Source organism: Pempheris klunzingeri, chromosome 2, assembly GCF_042242105.1.
Source record: "Pempheris klunzingeri isolate RE-2024b chromosome 2, fPemKlu1.hap1, whole genome shotgun sequence".
NCBI classification, from domain to species: Eukaryota; Metazoa; Chordata; class Actinopteri; order Acropomatiformes; family Pempheridae; genus Pempheris; species Pempheris klunzingeri.
The window spans coordinates 62,747-85,821 of record NC_092013.1 but is presented as its reverse complement, the minus strand read 5'-3'; the positions used below and the strand labels follow the sequence as shown (position 1 = coordinate 85,821).

Genomic DNA, 23,075 nt, shown 5'->3' with positions numbered 1-23,075 from the left:
AATTTTTAAAACACAAAAGAAAAATAGTGCCTGAATAAAATGAATAAATATAACTTTCTATCTCAGGAGAAGACGGTTAAAGCTAAGATTAACGGACAAAATAAATTAAAGCTTTTTAATGACGGGTGACTAACTGATACAGAGTGCTGAGACTCGGTGTGTCCACGCGGTGGACCCCCCCCCCAGTCCCCGTCCCTGTCCCTCTGTCGTTATGTCTATTTTTACCGGAGAACCGGGGGTCGGGTTCCCCCCCGCTCCCCCCCCTGGACCCACCATGTTGTCGGGCTGAAGAACTTCGACTATCGACAGAGAGCCAAGATGGCGAATGTGTCTTTCCACATCTCCAACCTGCTGGAGAAAATGACTTCAACTGACAAAGACTTCAGGTGAGAAACCAACCAGCTAACTAACTAACTAACTAACTAACTAACCAGTAGTGAGGGACAGGTGTCTGACTGTGTTTGACTTTTAGTTCAAAATAATCCAAATAAAGGTTCACTGTCACTTTTAATAAAGTCAATGTGACTGTCTCTCTCTCTCTGTCTGTCTGTCTGTCTGTCTGTCTCTCTCTTTGTCTCTCTCTGTCTGTCTGTCTGTCTGTCTGTCTCTCTCTCTGTCTGTCTGTCTGTCTGTCTGTCTCTCTCTCTCTTTGTCTCTCTCTGTCTGTCTGTCTGTCTCTCTGTCTGTCTGTCTGTCTGTCTGTCTCTCTCTTTGTCTCCCTCTCTCTCTGTCTGTCTGTCTCTCTCTCTCTCTGTCTCTCTCTGTCTGTCTGTCTCTCTCTCTGTCTGTCTCTCTCTCTCTCTCTCTCTCTCTGTCCGTCTCTGTGTCTCTCTCTCTCTCTCTCTCTCTGTCTGTCTGTCTCTCTCTCTCTATCTGTCTCTCTGTCTCTCTCTGTCTCTCTCTCTCTATCTGTCTCTCTGTCTCTCTCTCTCTCTCTATCCGTCTCTCTGTCTCTCTCTCTCTCTCTCTCTCTCTCTGTCGGTCTCTCTCTCTCTCTGTCTCTCTCTCTCTCTCTCTCTATCCGTCTCTCTGTCTCTCTCTCTGTCTGTCTCTCTGTCTCTCTCTCTCCCTGCCCCCCCTCTCCAGGTTCATGGCCACCAGTGACCTGATGCTGGAGCTGCAGAAGGACAGCATCAAGCTGGACGAGGACAGTGAGAGGAGGGTGGTGAGCATGCTGCTCACACTGCTGGAGGACAAGAACGGAGAGGTCCAGAACCTGGCAGTCAAATGGTAACACACACACACACACACACACAGAATCACACAGAATCACACAGAATCACACACACACACACACACACACACACACACAGAATCACACAGAATCACACACACACACACACACACACAGAATCACACAGAATCACACACACACACACACACACACACACACACAGAATCACACAAACACACACACACAGAATCACACACACACACACACATAATCACACACAGACAGAAACATGCACACACATGTCAGGGTGTGCAAATGTATTATTTTGTGTGTTACAGTCCTTGTGTGTGATGGTGTGTCCTCTACAGAAGTGTGTAGGACACAGGGGCTGCTGCCATCAGTCAGTTTGTGTTAGTGTGTGTTACAGTAGTGTTGTGTTGTTGTGTTGTTGTGTTTATCTGAACTGACCCTTTAAATTCACACAGTAACACAGACACACTGACTGATGGAGGCAGCAGCTCTAAAATCCCTGTTTTAGTGAATGTAGTCTGGTGTGTGTGCTGTTTGTGGTTAAACCAAAAGGATCTTCCAGGTCTCTCTCTGTAGGGATCCTTTCCATGATGCTGTCACACACTTAGAATAACACTCTGAGCCTGTCAGTGGATCAAACAAGCTCTTTTAGTGGACCTACTGTGATCAGGTGCAGTTGTCCCAAAGGATCACGTTGCAGCCATTGCAGCCCGTTTGGTGGCTGCTGGCTGAGGTGATCTACTGGACCAGTTCCAACACTTTTACTACCTACCAGTCACTCACACACCAGGATGTGGACACAGAGGACCAGGGGGAGAGACAGGGGAGTTACCATTTACAGTTCACCTCTGTGATATACTAAATGTCTGAAGTGTTCTGTGGGTACATTTGATTTCCAGCCTGGCGCCTCTGGTGAGTAAAGTGAAGGAGCCTCAGGTGGAGACGATGGTGGACACGCTGTGTTCAAACATGACATCAGATAAGGAGGCGCTCAGAGACATTTCCAGCATGGGCCTGAAGACCGTGATCGCCGAGCTGCCGCTGTCCTCATCAGGTGAGCACTGAGCTGGTCTGGTTAGAGCTTAAGGTACTCGACTATGAAACTAATCATTATCATCGTTCCGACCAGTGTCCGGTGTCAGCTCTCCAGGTCAGAGCAGAGATAGTGTCCGTGGGTTTCATGTGGGTGTTTTCACAATGAAATGAATGTGGGTTATTCCACAGCATTGAAGAGACTCAGACTGGATCAGAACCAGCCAGGAGCTCCCTGTGTCTGATGTTTCCTCCCTCCGGGTTCTGCTTCTGTATCTGGTGTCTGTCCGGTTTCAGGTCTGACTCTGACAGCCAGCGTTTGTAAGAAGATCACGTCCCAGCTGATCGGTGCTATGGGGAAACAGGAGGACGTGTCGGTCCAGTTAGAGGCCTTGGACATCCTGTCGGACATGTTGGGAAGGTAATAGCAAACGTTGTTAGACATGCTGGCGCTGCGGCTCTGGGTCGGTCACCTGGTCCTCCACGTTGGTCAGACTAGGTCACCAGCTGTGGGATGGCTGTGGTGACACACCGACGCTCATGGCTGTGGGGGTCAGAGTGAAATGTTCTGGGTCACCAAAGGTTGAATCCTAAACTCTGCAGTGATCCCTCAGCTTTTCTTCTGTTGCCACTATGAGCTTGATGAATTTAAACAACCATTGGATCAATTTCAGTGAAACTTTGTATGTATGTTCATGCTCAGGACGAACTGTTGTCACTATTGATCCTCTGATGTTTCCTCTGTTCACATGTCCAACACTGAAGATCATCAGCCTCAGCTGGACTCCATTTACTGAGGATTAGCTCATGTTAGCATGGTAACATGCTAAGTTAAGATGAGGAACAGCATGTTAGCACTGTGAGCATGTTAGCATGCTAATGTTAGCCTGGCATAGTGTTGAATCTGAGTGGATGCTAACAGTGACTGAGAAACTTCTTCACCAGGTCAAGCAAATTAAATATTAAACACATTTTAACGTATCCAGGCACTGAGAGGCGGCAGAGGTCACCGTAGCTGGGATGATCGTTATTTCATTTAATTTTATTTCATTTAATTCTATCTAATTTCATTTTGTTTTGTTCCCTTTTATCACATGTTATTTTATGTTCCTTCATGTGTGTGTTATTGTGTACTCTGCAGGCTGAGTGGTGCCCTGGTGAGTTTCCACAGCCCTCTGCTGTCCAGCCTCCTGCCTCAGGTAACCAGCCCTGGTGTGGGTGAATGGTTATGTTTGTAACAGTGGGGTCTGCAGCCCTAACATGCTGATTAAACAGTGCATGTGTGTAGTTACTGTGGTCACTAATGGTATTATTGTGTGTTGATTATTGTTTGTATGTCTGTTGCTGTTTCTGATTGTCAGTATGTGAACATTTCCCTCTGGTATTAATTCCTAATGACCTGTGGTGGAATATTGCCATGTACATTTACTGCAGTCCATATCTGAGGTACCTCGTTGTACTGCAGTATTTAAACCCGTCCTGTTTCCTGCTCTGTGTTTATCTGACAGCTTCACATTCTGACTCCAAACACATGGAGAGTTTGTCAAACAAGCTGTTCACTTCAAAAGTCTGCAGAGTCCACTGATCAGTCAGTCCACTAATCAATCAATGCACTTATCAATCAGTCAGTCTATCAATCAGTCCACTAACCAGTCTATTAATCAATCAGTGTGACCTGCTGTTCTTTGATTTTATTTATAGTTCATCTCTCCCCCCCCCAATCAGTTGACCAGCCCCCGGATGGCGGTCAGGAAGCGCTCCATCTTGGCTCTGGGTCACCTGGTGCCCTGCTGTAGCCCCGCCCTCTTCTCCCAGCTGACTGAACACCTGTTGACGGAGCTGGCGAAGGCCCCGCCCACCTCAATGACCAGGACGTACGTGCAGTGTCTGGCGACCGTCAGCCGCCAGGGTGGCCATCGAGTTGGTGAGAGTCCTGGTTCTGTAAAACACTCCACAGGTATCTGACAGGTTCCCACAGTGGACATGTGTTCCCTAAAGGTGGTGGCGGTTACAGTGAGCAGGTCTGGGTCCAGGGACCCTGGACTAGGCTAAGAAGAAGGCTAAGAGGTAAGCTAAGAGCCTAGGCCAAGAGGCTAGGCTAAGAACCAGAGAACCACAGCAGGAGAACCAGGACCAGGATCCACAGGAACCTGAGAGATGAGAAAAGCACAGAAAGGCTCCGGGGAAGATACCAAGTTAGTAACAGACATTAAAGAGACATGAAGCATCAGGATGGAGAGGAAGAGGAGGAGAGAGGAGCCCAGTGCATCATGGGAGTCCCCCGGCAGTCTGAGCCTATAGCAGCATAACTAGGGGCTGGTCCAAGGCCTGATCCAGCCCTGAACTATAGGCTTCATCACTAAGGAAGGTTTTTAGTCCACTCTGAAATGTAGAGAGGGTGTCTGCCCCCCGAACCCAGACTGGAAGGAGGTTCCACAGGAGAGGAGCCTGATAGCTGAAAGCTCTGGGAATCCACAAGCGGGAGGACTTAAAAGCACGACTCCAGACAATAGGCAGTTAAAGTAAAAGTCTTTACTTGCAGTTCAGTACACAGGTAGGCAGTCAGAGTAAAGGCAAACAAATCCAGAGGCAGAGTCAAAGCAAAAAAAGGAATCAAAAACCAGGAACATGAAACACGAGGAAACTGCTGGAATGCTTGTCACAGGAACGAAGACGAACTGGCACAGAGAGGGAGGACACAGACTAAATACACTGGGGCAGGCAGGTAACGAGACACAGGTGGAAGGGGTGGAGACGCGATCAGTAGAGGCGGGAAAACACAATGGGAGGAAGTGAATATACCTGAAACGAGAGGAAAGGGTAAGAAACCAAAATAAAACAAGAAATAATGAAACATGGACAAACAGATAAGTATAAATGGGTATCATCTGCATAACAGTGGAAATTAATGGAGTGCTTCCTGATAATATTACCCAGAGGAAGCATATATAAGGTAAATAGTATTGGTCCAAGCACTGAACCTTGTGGAACTCCATGTCTAACTTATGATGTATGACTTAAACCAGCTTAATGTGGTTCCTTTTACCTTTCTGTCATATGGTTCATAGTCCAGTAAGAAGAAATCAGCAGTTATCAGGTGATGGTCCGATAGAACAGAGTTTTGGGGGAAAACTGTTAACTGTTCAGTTTCAACACCATAAGCCAGAAGAAGGTCGAGGGGTAAAACAGTGAGTGGGTTCATCTACACTCTGGGAGAAGCCAACTGAGTCCAACAGTGAGATGAAAGCAGAGGTCAGACCGTCATTATCATTGTCCACATGAATAGTAGAGTCACCTACTATAATTACTTTATCTGCACTGAGGACTAAATCTGATAAAAACTCTGAGAACTCAGTTAAGAATTCAGAGTCTGGACCAGGAGGGCGGTACACTGTGACAACTAAGACTGATTTTAGTGTTTTCCAGGTTGGAAGAGAGAAGCTAAGAACAAGGCTTCCAAAGGAGTTATAGTTGACTTTAGGTCTAGGTTGAACTATTAAACTAGAGTTAAAGATGGCTGCAGGTCCACCTCCTCGTCCAGAGTCTGGAGGAATATGAGTATTAGTATGACTGGAGGAGTGGCTTCATTAAGGCTAACATACTCTTCATGGTGCAGCAGGTTTCAGTCAGATCAATAAATCAATATGGTGATCTGATATCAGATAATTTACTGAAACAGCTTTGGATGGCAGAGATCTGATGTTTAAAAGTCCACATTTAACTCTCCTGTCCTGTTGGACTTCGCCAGTGATGGTATTAACTTTGATGAGATGTTTCTGCAGAACTCGTCTCCTGTTAGACTTTATAGATCTAACTGATCTGAGGGGGACGACACAGTCTCTATGGGATGTTGGAGGGTGACTGTTCTAATGGAGGAGCAGAGAAGCCTGGAGGACTGCAGCTCTGCCTCCTGGTCTCGGCCCTGCCTCCTGGTCTCAGCACTGCCTCCTGGTCTCTGCTCTTCAGTTTTTGGACTAATAAACTCAGCCAGATTTCTAGAAAGCAGCTCCTTCCAAAGTGGGACGGATGCCGTCTCTTCTAATCAGACTAGGTCTTCCCCAGAAAGACTGCCAGTTCTCTATGAAGCCCACATTGTTTGCTGGGCACCACCTCCACAGCCAGCGGTTAAATGATGACATGCGGCTACACAGGCTAACTACAGTGGCTACTGGGGGCTGGCTAACTACAGTGGCTACTGGGGGCAGGCTAACTACAGTGGCTACTGGGGGCAGGCTAACTACAGTGGCTACTGATTTGTTTTCCATGGTGCGGAGCCGCGTTTCCAACTCGCTAAGCCTCCAGCACAGTAAATAAACTACATTTATTACAGGCACCACTTTCACTAAAGGAGACAGAGGACGAACTGAACATGTGACATGCAGAGCAGGACACTGAGAGGGAGAGAGAGAAGCCATCGCCGACTGTTAGCTGTTTAAGATAGCTGACAGGATAGACTACTGTAGAAGTGGCGGGACAATCGCTGAAAGGAAGTGTGAGCTAAGAGTGCTACCTTAGGATTAAATGTACAGCAGGTGATTAGGCGTAGCAATGAAGCATGAAACAGATTCAGTTAACCTAGAAATGCCAAGACGCCACCGACAGCACAGTACTCAGAAGACAAACAGGAAATGATGTAAGATGCTTTCCATAGCAACGTGTGTATGTGTGTGTGTTCAGGTGAACATTTAGACAAGCTGATCCCGATGGTGGTGAAGTTCACCAGCGTGGAGGATGACGAGCTCAGAGAGTACTGTTTCCAGGCCTTTGAAGCTTTTATACGCAGGTACACACACACACACACACACACACACACACACACACACACACACACACACACTCACACACACACACAGAACACAGAGGGCCCCACACGGGGGGGTTCTCCTGTTCTCTGGACTAATTAAGAGGTGTGTAATACAACGACACACACACACACACACACACTCATCTCTCTAGTCACGTGGCGTCCGTTGATTGACAGGTGTCCGAAGGAGATGTCCCCCCACGTTGCCATGGTGACACAACTCTGTCTTAAGTTCATGACCTTTGACCCTAACTACAACTATGATGAGGAGGAGGATGAAGAGGACAGCATGGAAACAGAGGACGGGCTTGATGAAGGTCTGTGTGTCTTCTTCTTTAACCCTCTGCTTTCTAAACGCTGCGTCTGCGTCCTCGCTGCAGTTTCTTCTTCTAGTGACATCATTTCTTGGAGGATCTTCTTCTTCTTCATGTCCCTAAAATGTGTCCAACCTCAGCTAAAAGGTTCCAGAAGTCACTAAAGCAGAATGAGTGAGAAAAGACTTCAGACTGGAGAAACATGGAGAAAATCCAGGAATCAGACATGTTGTTCCATCAGATGAGACTAAAGAGAGACAGAGAACATGTTGATCCAGATCAACAGTGGATGTAGAAACAGAAACTAAAGATCTGTGAACCCTCCAGCAGAGATCTGAACTGTTTCATGTTTTAGTTTCTGAGCGAGGCTCATTTTTATGAGCAGAGAGCGACAGAGATTTGATAGAACAGAAAGATTTCCCCAGAGCCTCCATTGGTGTTTCTGCTTATTGTCCTCATTGTGGCTCCATAGACCTCCACTACACACTAACACACTGACTAACTAGCACACACACACACTATAGACCTCCACTACACACTAACACACTGACTAACTAGCACACACACACACTATAGACCTCCACTACACACTAACACACTGACTAACTAGCACACACACACTATAGACCTCCACTACACACTAACACACTGACTAACTAGCACACACACACTATAGACCTCCACTATACACTAACACACTGACTAACTAGCACACACACACTATAGACCTCCACTACACACTAACACACTGACTAACTAGCACACACACACACACTATAGACCTCCACTACACACTAACACACTGACTAACTAGCACACACACACTATAGACCTCCACTACACACTAACACACTGACTAACTAGCACACACACACTATAGACCTCCACTACACACTAACACACTGACTAACTAGCACACACACACACACACACACACACACTATAGACCTCCACTACACACTAACACACTGACTAACTAACACACACACACTATAGACCTCCACTACACACTAACACACTGACTAACTAGCACACACACACACACACACACACACTATAGACCTCCACTACACACTAACACACTGACTAACTAGCACACACACACACACACACACACACACACACGCACACACACTATAGACCTCCACTACACACTAACACACTGACTAACTAGCACACACACACACACACACACACACTATAGACCTCCACTACACACTAACACACTGACTAACTAACACACACACACTATAGACCTCCACTACACACTACCACACTGACTAACTAGCACACACACACTATAGACCTCCACTACACACTAACACACTGACTAACTAGCACACACACACTATAGACCTCCACTACACACTGACACACTGACTAACTAGCACACACACACTATAGACCTCCACTACACACTAACACACTGACTAACTAGCACACACACACTATAGACCTCCTCCACTACACACTAACACACTGACTAACTAGCACACACACACTGTAGACCTCCACTACACACTAACACACTGACTAACTAGCACACACACACACTATAGACCTCCACTACACACTAACACACTGACTAACTAGCACACACACACACTATAGACCTCCACTACACACTAACACACTGACTAACTAGCACACACACACTATAGACCTCCTCCACTACACACTAACACACTGACTAACTAGCACACACACACTATAGACCTCCTCCACTACACACTAACACACTGACTAACTAGCACACACACACACACACACGCACACACACTATAGACCACCACTAACTTTGTTACTCTACACACTGAGGATCTGGAGTTCAGAGGTCAACGGACCCCTTTGAAAATGGCTCTGCTAGTTTTTCCCTCCCCAACATGCAGCCTGACTCTGGAGCGTTATTTAACCCCTTGGTGACCAGCTGGCTGATGTGGTTGGTACCAATGGATGCTGAGGGGGGGGGCTGGTTCACCATCACACACCTTTACTCTGGAGACACTACAGACTCTTAAAGTCTGTGTTTGTTTTGCTCATAATGTAATTTAGTGACGTCATCGGCCTGCAGCACAGCGTCCAGACTGAAGTCTGAGATTCCTGCTGCAGGAGGAATGAATCCTCTGTTTGTTTTTATTCTAGAGCAGTCTAGACAGGAACACGCTAAGAACACGCCCTGTGGTGGGGCCTGTTTTCATGGGGTTAACATGTTTCCATGTCAATCACTCAGTCGGAGGGTCAGGGTTAGAATAATGAGTGTGAATTTTTAAACTAGTTGTAGCTGCTGGCTGAAGTAGAGTTTCATAGTTATCACGACAGGGTGTCGTGTCTGTAGCGTGTCTTTAGCGTGTTCAGGTGAGCAGAGTGTCATGTATGACACAGACAGATGAGGACATTAAGCTCATGTGTGCAGTGGCTGAAGGTGAGGAGAAAGACCTCTGTGTTCCTCCCAGAGTCTGATGATGAGTACAGCGACGATGACGACCTGAGCTGGAAGGTGCGGCGCTCCTCTGTCAGGTGTCTGGAGGCGCTGATCAGCACCCGCCGCGACCTCTTGGTCTCCTTCTACGCCTCCATCGGTCCCGCCCTGCTAGCCCGCTTCAAGGAGCGCGAGGAGAACGTCAGGGCCGATGTCTTCGGCGCCTTCTCCGCCCTGCTGAGGCAGACCCGGGCGGGCACGAGTCACCGCGGCCTCATGGCGGCTGGGACGAGCGCTGGCGAGGAGGAGCCGGCAGTTGGTGTGCTGAAGAAACAGGTAGACGAAGATTAAAGGTCAGGAGGAGAGAAGGACACGGTGGTCAGCGAAAGGACAGGATGATAGGACAGGTGTGACTAACGCCTCCTGTCTGTGTGTGTGTGTGTGTGTGTGTCCAGGTGTGTGTGATCGTGAGGACTCTCCACAGGCAGCTGAGAGAGAGGAGCGTCAGGTCTCGTCAGGGCTGCTTCAGTCTGCTCACTGAGCTGGTTCACACTGTACCTGGAGAACTGGAGCCACACACACCTGTCCTCATACCAGGTACACATTTTCATTCCTTTGCATCAGAAGTCATCTCAGTTTTTTTCTTCACCTCCCCCTCCTCTCTCTCCTCCTTCACCCCCCCAGGTGTCATCTTCTCACTGTCCGACAGGTCGACCTCGTCCACCATGAGGATCGATGCTCTGTCCTTCATCCACGTCCTCCTCCGCTCCCTCCCTCCTCACGCCTTTCAGCCTCACATACAGGTTCCTCCTCTGAACCTCCTCTGATCCTCCTCTGAACCTCCTCTAAACCTCCTCTGATCCTCCTCTGAACCTCCTCTGATCCTCCTCTGAACCTCCTCTGAACCTCCTCTAAACCTCCTCTGATCCTCCCCTGAACCTCCTCTAAACCTCCTCTGAACCTCCTCTAAACCTCCTCTGATCCTCCTCTGAACCTCCTCTGATCCTCCTCTGAACCTCCTCTAAACTTCCTCTGATCCTCCCCTGAACCTCCTCTAAACCTCCTCTGAACCTCCTCTAAACCTCCTCTGATCCTCCTCTGAACCTCCTCTGATCCTCCTCTGAACCTCCTCTAAACTTCCTCTGATCCTCCCCTGAACTTCCTCTAAACCTCCTCTGATCCTCCTCTGATCCTCCCCTGAACCTCCTCTAAACCTCCTCTGAACCTCCTCTAAACCTCCTCTGATCCTCCTCTGAACTTCCTCTAAACCTCCTCTGATCCTCCCCTGAACCTCCTCTAAACCTCCTCTAAACCTCCTCTGATCCTCCTCTGATCCTCCTCTGAACCTCCTCTAAAACACTTGCAAAGTTGTGTGAGTTAAAATGACTGTTTTTTAAATGGAGTCTGGTTGGGTGTGTTGGCCCCTGTCCCGTGTCCCTGTAGGCGCTGCTGCCCCCGGTGGCGGCCTGTGTGGACGACTCTTTCTATAAGATCAGCTCGGAAGCTCTGCTGGTTGTCCAGCAGCTGGTCAAAGTGATGAGGCCGCAGGGACAGACGGCGATGGGAGGCTTCGACCCCAAACCGTTTGTTGGAGAGGTACGATGGTGAGGCATGAGGGGGCTGCCGTGCCCTCTGTCCTCACCGTTTATCAATTTATCAGGACCAGGACAGGTGGGTGTCCTAACAGCGTTCAGAGTTAGTTAACCAGCCAGTGAACAGGCATGTGAACAGGTGCGTGTAGACAGGTGTGTGAGGGCAGGTGTGTGAACAGGTGTGTGAACAGGTGTCTGTGTTTTCCAGGTGTTTTCTGTGACCCTGAAGAAGCTGAAAGCGACAGACATTGACCAGGAAGTGAAGGAGAGGGCTATTTCCTGTATGGGTCACATGGTGTGTCACCTTGGTGACCACCTAGGGGCGGAGCTGCCAGGCATTCTGGCAATCTTCCTGGAGAGGCTGAAGAATGAGATCACCCGACTGACAGCGGTCCGGATGCTGACGCTCATCTCTGCCTCCCCGCTGAAGGTTCAGTCCCACCGTCACCATGACAACAGCATCACTCAATCAATCAATCTTTATTTATATAGCGCCAATTCATAACAGCGTTATCTCAAGACGCTTTCCATAAAGAGCAGGTCTAGACCAAACTGTTTAATTAGAGAGACCAACGATTCAGGAATTCAACATTAAGGATTCAAGAATTCCCACAGAGCAGCATCAGATATTATATTAGGACACAGTGGAGGAAGAACTCCCCTTTAACGGGAAGAAACCTGGAACAGACCCAGGATCAATGTGGGCGGCTTCTGCAGGGGTCCGTGTTGGGTGGAGGTTGGACAGAGAGAGAGAGACAGACAGAGAGACAGAGAGAGAGAGAGAGAGAGAGAGAGAGAGAGAGAGAGAGAGACAGAGAGAGAGAGAGACAACACCATCATAGATTCACCTTTTCATGTACCCACAGGTCGTGGAAGTCCTGGAATTGTGAGAAGTCTATTCCAGACAGGGAAAGTCAGGGAATTTACTAAATTACAGGAGCAGGTCCTGCTTGCGGTGGTGCGATGTGATTGGTCTGTTCCATGAAATGTTAGCCTTCCTCCTCCTCAGCTCCACGCTAACGTTAGCGATCCAAAGACCCCTTAATTGCCCTCTGGAGAGTCCTGGAAAGGTGAGGGACTCTCCATCAGACTGGGAGCAGGACACCTGCCTCCAGGCTGATGAAGGACGTCTCTCCTCTGCCTCTCGTCTCCAGATCAGCCTGGCGTCCGTCCTGACCGAGGCTCTGTCTCTGCTGGCGTCCTTCCTGAGGAAGAACCAGCGGGCTCTGAAGCTCGCCACGTTGGCGTGTCTGACTGCGATGGTCACACATCATGGCGCCAGCATCAAAGTGGCGGCCCTGGAGCCTGTTCTCAGTGAGCTTCCTGCTCTGGTGGACGACAGCGACATGCATGTTTCACAGGTACTGTTTTACCACACAGGTGATCAATTGTGTGTCGGCGCCATCAGGAGGTAACTCCTGTCCCGTGTCTCTGCTCAGGTCTCCATCTCCCTGCTGACCTGCATGGCCGGAGCCTGCCCATCGTCTCTGACTAAGATCAGCTCCTCCCTGCTGCCGGGGGTCTTTGCGCTCGTCCACTCCCCCCTGCTTCAGGGGGGGGCACTGGCAGCCATACTGGACTTCCTGCAGGCTCTGGTTCAGTCCAGAAGCAGTAACCTGAGCTACAGGTGAGACGGGTGTGTTCAGGCCTGGATGTCCCCAGTGTGTGTGTGTTCTGCTGGGAACAGTGTGTGTGTTTGTGCCGTTTGACTGCTGATTAGGCTCAAATTCTTTTGAGTCTCATGTGGTGTTTCTGACAAATAAAGTTATTTGTTTTTGCCACCCCCCCTCCAGCCAGTTGCTGAGGTCCCTGACAGAGCCCTTCCTCGGCGGTCGGCCCCCAGCAGACGGCGCCGTCCTCCACAGGCAGTCGTACCAGTCGGTGGCCCGCTGCGTGGCCACGCTGTGCTCCTCGTGTCCCAAAGAGGCTCCGAACACGGTGGCCGGCCTCATCCAACAGGTCTGCGCTCACCTGTCTACAGGTAACTGTGTCTGTCTCCTCCAGTCTCACTGTGCCCCCCCTCCATCCCCAGGTGAAGAGTCCTGGATCTCCAGAGTCCGCTCGGGTCCTCGCTCTGCTCAGTCTGGGGGAAGTGGGGCGCAGTGGCAGTCTTGGAGGGAGTAAGGAGGTGCAGGGAGTCATCCTGGAGGCCATCTCCTCCACCAACGAGGAGGTGAGGTGTCATCATCATCATCATCATCATCATCATCATCAGCAGCAGCAGCAGCAAAAGCCATACTGAGCAACCAGAACCAAGACACACAATCCAGACCTTTCAGCCGTATCCCACTGCCTTCCTCAGCACAGGAGACCTGCTCACATGTCGATACTAAAAACCAGGAGACGCGTTAATAACCAGGCGACACGTTAGTAACCTGACGACACGTTAGTGACCAGAAGACACGTTATTAAACTGACGACACGTTAGTGACCAGAAGACACGTTAATAAACTGACGACACGTTAATGACCAGAAGACATGTTAGTGACCAGAGGACACGTTAGTGACCAGAAGACACGTTAATAAACTGACGACACGTTAGTGACCAGAAGACACGTTAATAAACTGACGACACGTTAGTGACCAGAAGACACGTTAATAAACTGACGACACGTTAGTGACCAGAGGACACGTTAGTGACCAGAAGACACGTTAGTGACCAGAAGACACGTTAATAAACTGACGACACGTTAGTGACCAGAGGACACGTTAGTGACCAGAAGACACGTTAGTGACCAGACGACACGTTAGTGACCAGACGACACGTTAATAAACTGACGACACGTTAATGACCAGAAGACACGTTAATAAACTGACGACACGTTAATGACCAGAAGACATGTTAGTGACCAGACGACACGTTAGTGACCAGACGACACGTTAATAAACTGACGACACGTTAATGACCAGAAGACACGTTAATAAACTGACGACACGTTAATGACCAGAAGACATGTTAGTGACCAGAGGACACGTTAGTGACCAGAAGACACGTTAATAAACTGACGACACGTTAGTGACCAGAAGACATGTTAGTGACCAGAGGACACGTTAGTGACCAGAAGACACGTTAATAAACTGACGACACGTTAGTGACCAGAAGACACATTAATAAACTGACGACACGTTAATGACCAGAAGACACGTTAATAAACTGACGACACGTTAATGACCAGAAGACATGTTAGTGACCAGAGGACACGTTAGTGACCAGAAGACACGTTAATAAACTGACGACACGTTAGTGACCAGAAGACATGTTAGTGACCAGAGGACACGTTAGTGACCAGAAGACACGTTAATAAACTGACGACACGTTAGTGACCAGAAGACATATTAATAAACTGACGACACGTTAGTGACCAGAAGACACGTTAATAAACTGACGACACGTTAGTGACCAGAGGACACGTTAGTGACCAGAAGACACGTTAGTGACCAGAAGACACGTTAATAAACTGACGACACGTTAGTGACCAGAGGACACGTTAGTGACCAGAAGACACGTTAGTGACCAGACGACACGTTAATAAACTGACGACACGTTAGTGACCAGAGGACACGTTAATGACCAGAAGACACGTTAATAAACTGACGACACATTAGTGACCAGAGGACACGTTAGTGACCAGAAGACACGTTAGTGACCAGACGACACGTTAATAAACTGACGACACGTTAGTGACCAGAAGACACGTTAATAAACTGACGACACGTTAGTGACCAGAAGACACGTTAATAAACTGACGACTTGTTAGTGACCAGACGACTTGTTAGTGACCAGAAGACATGTTAGTGACCAGACGACACGTTAATAAACTGACGACACGTTAGTGACCAGAAGACACGTTAGTAAACTGACGACACGTTAGTGACCAGACGACATGTTAGTGACCACAAGACACGTTAATAAACTGACGACACGTTAGTGACCAGACGACATGTTAGTGACCAGAAGACACGTTAATAAACTGACGACACGTTAGTGACCAGACGACATGTTAGTGACCAGAAGACACGTTAATAAACTGACGACACGTTAGTGACCAGAAAACACGTTAGTGACCAGAAAACACATTAGTGACCAGAGGACACGTTAGTTACCTGACGACATGTTAATAAACTGACGACACGTTAGTGACCAGACGACATGTTAGTGACCAGAAGACACGTTAATAAACTGACGACACGTTAGTGACCAGAAAACACGTTAGTGACCAGAAAACACATTAGTGACCAGAGGACACGTTAGTTACCTGACGACATGTTAATAAACTGACGACACGTTAGTGACCAGCCAACACCTTAGTAACCAGACGACACGTTATTAGATAGAGAGGAAGAGCAGGTCATTACTGTCCTCTTCCTCTGTGACTGATCTGTGGTTCCAGGTGAAGACGGCGGCATCCTGCGCTCTGGGCAGTATGGCGGTGGGCAGCCTGGACGACTACCTGCCCTTCCTGATGAAAGAGATCTTGTCCCAGCCCCGCCGACAGTACCTGCTGCTCAACTCCCTCAGAGATGTCCTCAGGTGAGTCCTCAGGGATGTCACCAGTCGTCCATAATGAAGACTACAACTACATTATCACTCACATCTGTTGTTTTAATGAGACACAGATCAGCAGAAATTCAGACTGCTCCTTTAAACAGGGACACACCCACAGACCTCCCCACAACTCTTATACCATTGGTTAAGCCATTCTCCTTCTCTCCTCCTCCTCCTCCTGTCCTCCAGTGCTGGTCCTCTCTGTGGTCTGAGGGTCCATGTGGAGTCCATCTGGTCCCTGCTGGTGCAGCACTGTGAGGGTGAGGAGGAGGGGACCAGGAACCTGGTGGCTGAGTGTTTGGGTAAACTGACGCTGGTGAGCCCCGCCCAGCTGTTACCCCGCCTGAGACAGCAGCTGGATGCCGGTATGACGGGGGGGGGCAGACATCCTCCACTGCTGATCAGGATCAGCCAGCTGATCAGGATCAGACTCAACCTGCTGATCAGGATCAGCCTGCTGATCAGAGTCACAGCCCAGACTGATTGGGTTTCGTGTCACTGAGGACGAGAACACGTTTGACATCAAATATTTATTATTACTTTATTGACCAAATCAACTAATTGATTAATTGACTTGAGTGAGTCCTCAGTTCCACTGGACCACTGTCAGCAGAGAGCATGATGATGATGATGGAGAGTTTTTCCTTCTTCCATTGTTCTATTGAAGGTCAGTTTAATAAAGAAACACCAAATTAAAATAAATCTGATGTCCTGCCTCCTCACAGCTTCTCCTCTGGCTCGCAGCACCGTGGTGACGGCTGTCAAGTTCACCATAGTGGACCAGCCTGCTCCCATAGACCCACTGCTGAGGGACTGCATAGGTAGGCACCAAACCAGCCTAACCCTGGGTCCTCTCTGTCCACATCCTGGTGTGTAAATGACTGGTAGGTAGTAAAAGTGTTGGAACTGGTCCAGTAGATCACCTCAGCAACGTGATCCTTTGGGACAACTGCACCTGATCACAGTAGGTCCACTAAAAGAGCTTGTTTGATCCACTGACAGGCTCAGAGTGTTATTCTAAGTGTGTGACAGCATCATTGAAAGGATCCCTACAGAGAGAGACCTGGAAGATCCTTTTGGTTTAACCACAAACAGCACACACACCAGACTACATTCACTAAAACAGGGATTTTAGAGCTGCTGCTCTGCTGCTGCCTCCATCAGGTACTTTATGTTATTATGTGTTACACAAACATTGTGTTGGATCCAAACTAACTCTTTAAAACACCAAATGTACAAAATTAGTGTTCTTGTGAATGGAGTCTGGTGGCTTTGAAGAGAGCGAAATAACAGCTGTCTCTCTCACACACACAACCAGCAGTGGTGTCCTGTCTCCCTCTGTCAGGTGACTTCCTGAGGACGCTGCAGGATGAGGACATCAATGTGCGCCGTGTAGCGCTGGTAATGTTTAACTCTGTGGCTCACAACAAGCCATCTCTTATTCGCGGTCTCCTAGCAACAGTGCTGCCTCACCTGTACAGGGAGACCCAGATTAGGAAGGATCTGATTAGAGAGGTGGGTGTCTGTGTGTCTGTGTGTCTGTGTGTGTGTGTGTGTGTGGGGGGGGGGTTTGCTATGCTCTGTGCTGACAGGTGTGTCTGTGAGCTGCAGGTGGAGATGGGACCCTTCAAACACACGGTAGATGATGGGCTGGATGTGCGTAAAGCGGCGTTCGAGTGTATGTACACGCTGCTGGACAGCTGCCTGGACGGGCTGGACGTCCTCCAGTTCCTGGACCACGTGGAGGAGGGGCTCAAAGACCACTACGACATCAGGGTAGGTGGAGACCAGCAGCATCCCACTGTGGAATCACCTACTTTCACTCAGACCTTACCTATGAGGTTTATACCACGACACCCCCCGCAGAGTGGAAGAGACTTCTGTCCTCCTGGTCCCACCATTAGCCTGTTAGCCTGATAACTTGTTAGTCCGTTAACCTATTAGCCTTTTAGCCCATTAGCTTGATAACCTGTTAGCCTGTTAACCCGTTAATGTGTCAGGCCACTAGCTCATTCGCCCGTTTAACCGCTGCTGGGTTTTCCATGCACTTAGTGTTCACTGCTCACACCTGTTCACACCTGCTCACACCTTTAAGACCTGTTCAGACCTGTTCAAACCTGCTCACACCTGTTCACACCTGCTCACACCTTTTAAGACCTGTTCACACCTGTTCAGACCTGCTCACATCTGTTCAGACCTGCTCACACCTGCTCACACCTGTTCACACCTGCTCACACCTTTAAGACCTGTTCAGACCTGCTCACACCTGCTCACACCTGCTCACACCTTAAGACCTGTTCATACCTGTTCAGACCTGCTCACACCTGTTCAGACCTATTCAGACCTGCTCACACCTGCTCACACCTGCTCACAGCTGTTCACACCTGCTCACACCTTTTAAGACCTGTTCACACCTGTTCAGACCTGTTCACACCTGCTCACACCTTTAAGACCTGTTCAGACCTGCTCACACCTGCTCACACCTGCTCACACCTATTAAGACCTGTTTGCACCTGTTCAGACCTGTTCACACCTGTTCAGACCTGCTCACACCTGTTCACACCTGCTCACACCTTTAAGACCTGTTCAGACCTGTTCAGACCTGCTCACACCTGCTCACACCTATTAAGACCTGTTTACACCTGTTCAGACCTGTTCACACCTGTTCAGACCTGCTCACACCTGTTCAGACCTGCTCACACCTGCTCACACTCACCTGGTGTGTGTGTGTGTAGATGCTGACCTTCCTGATGTTGGCCCGTCTGGTCTCTCTGTGTCCTGCTGCTGTTCTTCATAGACTGGACCGACTCATAGAACCTCTGAGAGCCACCTGCACCACCAAGGTACACCCCCCAATAACGTACAGTCCCCAATAAGGTATGCCCCCACCCCAGTAATCCTAAGGCTAACCCTACTGTGCCCCCCCCCCCGCTGTGTATTGTTGTTGTAAGGTGAATCACCCCCACTAAGGCTAACCCTACCCTGCCCCCCCAGGTGAAGGCGGGCTCGGTGAAGCAGGAGTTTGAGAAGCAGGAGGAGCTGCGGCGCTCTGCGATGCGCGCCGTCGCCGCCCTGCTGGCGGTGCCTGAGGTGGAGAGGAGCCCCAGCATGGCTGACTTTGCCCACCAGATCAGAACCAATGCCGACATGGCGTCCATCTACCAGAGCGTCCAGGGGGGGGAGGCGGTGGGGGCCACAGAGAGCATGGACCTGAGTTAAACTGGGGGGGGGCACAGACAGGTAACGAGGTAACGGCTCACCTGAGCTCCTCAGTCCATTGGGTGGGGGGCTCCTGGATAACCCGTGACTTTAGGACCCCCCCCCCCCCCCCCCCCAGTCTGTGACAGTCTGTGCGTCTTCCTCTGCCCCCCCCCAAACTTGTTGTTGTCCTCTTGAAGATTTTTGGGTTTTACTGTCATTAAATAAAATAAAGTGGAGCAGCTGTCTGACCTCTGCCTGTCTCACTCCCTCTGCCTGTCTGTCTGTCTCTCTCCGTCTGTCTCCCTCTCTCTTCCTGTCTTTCTTTCTGTCTGCCTGTCTCTCTCTCTCTCTCTCTTCCTGTCTCCCTCTCTCTGCCTGTCTCTCTCTCTGCTGAAATCATCATCATGTGACATCTCTGTCCAGTCAGCATGGGAATCAGATGTCAGCTCAGACATCACCATCCGTCTCCATGACGACATGATGCTGTGGGGCAGCAGGTCTACTTCCAGGAGGTCAAAACTGAACTGTCAGAACTGAACTCTGACCATAGACTGCATAAAACATACCACCGCTTCCCAGGAGACGCCTCCAGGACACACACACATTAACGTGGTCAGTGTCAGGACGTGAGGACAACACGCAGAGTACATACACACACGCACACACACACAGAGTACACATACACAGTACAAACAAGAAAGATGGTCTCTTCTCTTAGTTCTGGTCAGAACAGGAGCAGCAGCGTTCTGGACCAGCTGGAGAGTCTTTAAGGACTTATTGGGGCAGCCTGATAATAAGGAGTTACAATAGTCCAACCTAGAAGTGACAAATGCATGGACTAGTGTTTCTGCATCATCTACAGACAGGATGGACCTGATTATAGCAATATTACATAGATGAAAAAAGGCAGTTCTAGAAATCTGTTTAATGTGGGAGTTAAAGGACAAATCCTGATCAATCAGACTCCCAGATTCCTCCCAGTGGAGCTGGAGGCCAGAGTGATGCTATCCAGAGCAGTTATGTTGGTAGAAAAGGTGTCTCTGAGGTGTTTACAGCAGAATAACTTTAGTTTTGATCCATGTGTTCCTTTAGAGCTCAGTAGCAACGACTTAATGAGCTTCTTTAACGATAAAATTCTAACTATTAGAGACTAAATTCATCGCCTCCTGCCCTCAACAGGGTCTGATTCAACCTCCAACTCAGGAATCATAGAAACAGCTGTTGGGCTTAATGTGCTTTTGGACTGTTTTTCTCCAATTGATCTTCCTGAATAGGCTTCAACTATTTCCTCATCCAAACCATCAACATGTCTCCTTTACCCCTGTGACGAAGACTCTGTCACTGATTGTGGACGGCACGTTTCAGGGTCTGAAACAGAGCCGATGCCTAGTGCTGGCTTATATAGATATGTTACCTAACTGATGAAGTTGTGTGTCAAAGCGTTGGGGTTTATTTAAGGCCTTTGACTGGGATGTGGTGATGCCTATAAGTAATGATATTTGTGTGATATTTTTGATTCATGTAAGAACTGGCAGTGAAGCTGATTGTTTAAAGGGAAGATAATTGATTGATCAGCGGCTGGTTGGTCCAGGGGGAGGGGCTTAACATTTATAAGCCTCTGGCCACCAAAGCTCAGGAGGAGTCAGTGTGAGGCCGGCTGTAAACCAGACAGGTGACAGGTATTTCTTTTGGTCTTTCTGTTTTTGCTGTGGACGTCCAACTTTATGTTTTCCTCACTGTTTTTGTAAATAAAAGCACCTCAATAACTTTTGCAACTCAAGCCATTTTTGTTATCTTTTTTTAGACAGCTGACCCACTGATTTTTGTAACAACCCAATTCCTACTGGACTACTTAAGGAAGTCCTGCCCTTAATTAACACGTCCTTACTGGATATGATCAATCAGTCTTTACTAACAGGCTATGTACCTCAGTCAAAGTAGCAGTAATTAAACCTCTCCTGAAAAAGCCCACTCTGGATTCAGGTGTATCAGCCAACTATAGACCTTCATCCAACCTTCCCTTTCTCTCCAAGATCCTGGAGAAAGCAGCAGCCAACCAGCTGTGTGACTTTCTAAACTCTAATAGTCTATTAGAGGATCTTCAGTCAGGTTTTAGAGCGAACCACAGCACAGAGACACTGGTGAGACGCTGGCTATAGGCTCAGACTCCCGGGGGACTCCTATGGTGCACTGAGCTCCTCTCTATTCTCTATCCTCCTCTTCCTCTCCATCGTTATGTCTCATGTCAGCCAAAGTCAGGGCTGGATAAGGCCTTGGACCAGCCCCTAGTTATGCTGCTATAGGCTCAGACTGCCGGGGGACTCCCATGATGCACTGGGTTAGGGTTAGGGTTAGGGTTAGGTATCTTCCCCTATCTTCCCCGGAGCCTTTCTGTGCTTTCTCATCTCTCAGGTTCCTGTTGATCCTGTGGATCCTGGTCCTGGCCCTGCTGATGTGGTTCTCTGATTCCTGTGGGTCCTGGTCCTGGTCCCGCTGATGTGGTTCCCTGGTTCCTATGGATCCTGGTCCTGGTCCCGCTGATGTGGTTCTCTATCAGCCAATGGATGTACGTCTGTCCGAGGCTACAGCCTGTCCGTCCTTGGGAGCTGGATCTCTCCTTCACTGTGGTGCTCCCGGAGGTTTCTCTTTTCCCACTGGGTTTTTTGAGTTTTTCCTTCCCGAAGAAGGAGGGTCATAAAGGGCAGGTGATGCCTCGGACTGATCCACTGGACTGATCCATTGGCCTCATCGACTGCTGGACTTAGATTGTTTGTTCGCTTACACTTCCTGTTTATTTCAGTGAACTTTGTAAAGCACTGTGAGACACTCTGTTGTGATATTGGGCTATACAAATAAAATTTAATTGAAATTGAATTGAATTGAAGAACAACTTAAGAACTGAACTCTTGGTGTCCTTCTACCGCTGCTCGGTGGAGTCGGTGCTGAGCTACGGCATCTCGCTGTGGTTCTCCAGCTGCACTGCGGCAGAGAGGAAGCAGCTCCAGAGGGTCACCGCCCAGAGACTGACTGGCTGCCCTCTTCCATCTCTGGGGGAGATCTACAGCACCCGCTGCCTCAGGAGAGCCCGCATCATCATCAGGGACTCCTCACACCCCGGACACCACCTCTTCCAACTCCTACCCTCAGGGAGGCCTTTCAGATCAATAAAGTCTAGAACAAACAGACTAAAGAACAGTTTTTACCCAAGAGCTGTCGTTGCTCTGAACAATACAACCAAACCCTGAACAATGTGAAATAGAAATAATTCTGTTTATTGTGTTGTGTTCTGTTTTAATAATTTCTGTTTATTTCATCTATATCTATATTTTTTAGATTATTTTTATTCTTCATCTCTTTCGTAGTGTAAATACCCCTGCCCCCCCCCGTGAACTGTACTTTCCTGTTGTTTTGCACTGCCTATGAGAGCTGCTATTTCCATTTCAGTTTCGTTGTGCATTCTTTGTACAATGTCAATAAAAGGATTCTGATCTGAGTCTGTTTATTCTGTTTAAGATCTGAACTCCATTAAAACCACATTACACACAGTCAGCATTTAAAATGTTACATCATACAAAACATGTGCAAATGACATACAATAAAGTTTATAAACCTTTATTAAGAACTCTATAAAGAACAGTCAGACTCAGGTCAGTGGCACTCTGCCTTTCTCTGCTGGTCAGACTGTGTTACTACTATAAATATCTGTGTGTGTGTTTGCACAGCACGTTTGTAATCTATGGTGTGTCAGCGCCCTCCAGACCCTGACCCTCAGGCCACTCACATGCTGGTCCTGGATCAGGACTAAACCAAACCCATGAACACACACATGTAAATATGGTCATATTCTGCACATGCAATCTTTCTCTGGAGGCCCCAGAGTTATTTTAAACGCAGGACAACACGTTTGATAGATTTCAGTCTTTAGTTTTTGTGACCTCAGCTGCCCCGAGTTCGCTTTCCCAG

General features: G+C 48.6%; 1 protein-coding gene across 1 annotated transcript; it reads left to right on the top strand.

Annotated features, from left to right (window-relative positions):
* The first annotated feature begins 278 nt into the window (after window positions 1–278).
* cand2 (cullin-associated and neddylation-dissociated 2 (putative)) lies at window positions 279–19,353 on the top strand. The gene is made up of 24 exons (XM_070845537.1): window positions 279–386; window positions 1,087–1,230; window positions 2,104–2,258; window positions 2,534–2,657; window positions 3,378–3,435; window positions 3,962–4,160; window positions 6,914–7,019; window positions 7,218–7,357; window positions 9,808–10,109; window positions 10,229–10,370; window positions 10,458–10,576; window positions 11,217–11,369; window positions 11,574–11,795; window positions 12,520–12,726; window positions 12,805–12,992; window positions 13,159–13,324; window positions 13,398–13,538; window positions 15,757–15,896; window positions 16,101–16,276; window positions 16,637–16,732; window positions 17,257–17,426; window positions 17,523–17,687; window positions 18,647–18,754; window positions 18,906–19,353. Exons 1-24 carry the CDS (start codon window positions 319–321, stop codon window positions 19,128–19,130), a joined length of 3,714 nt encoding a protein of 1,237 aa, XP_070701638.1. The 5' UTR covers window positions 279–318; the 3' UTR covers window positions 19,131–19,353.
* The last annotated feature ends 3,722 nt before the right edge of the window (window positions 19,354–23,075 follow it).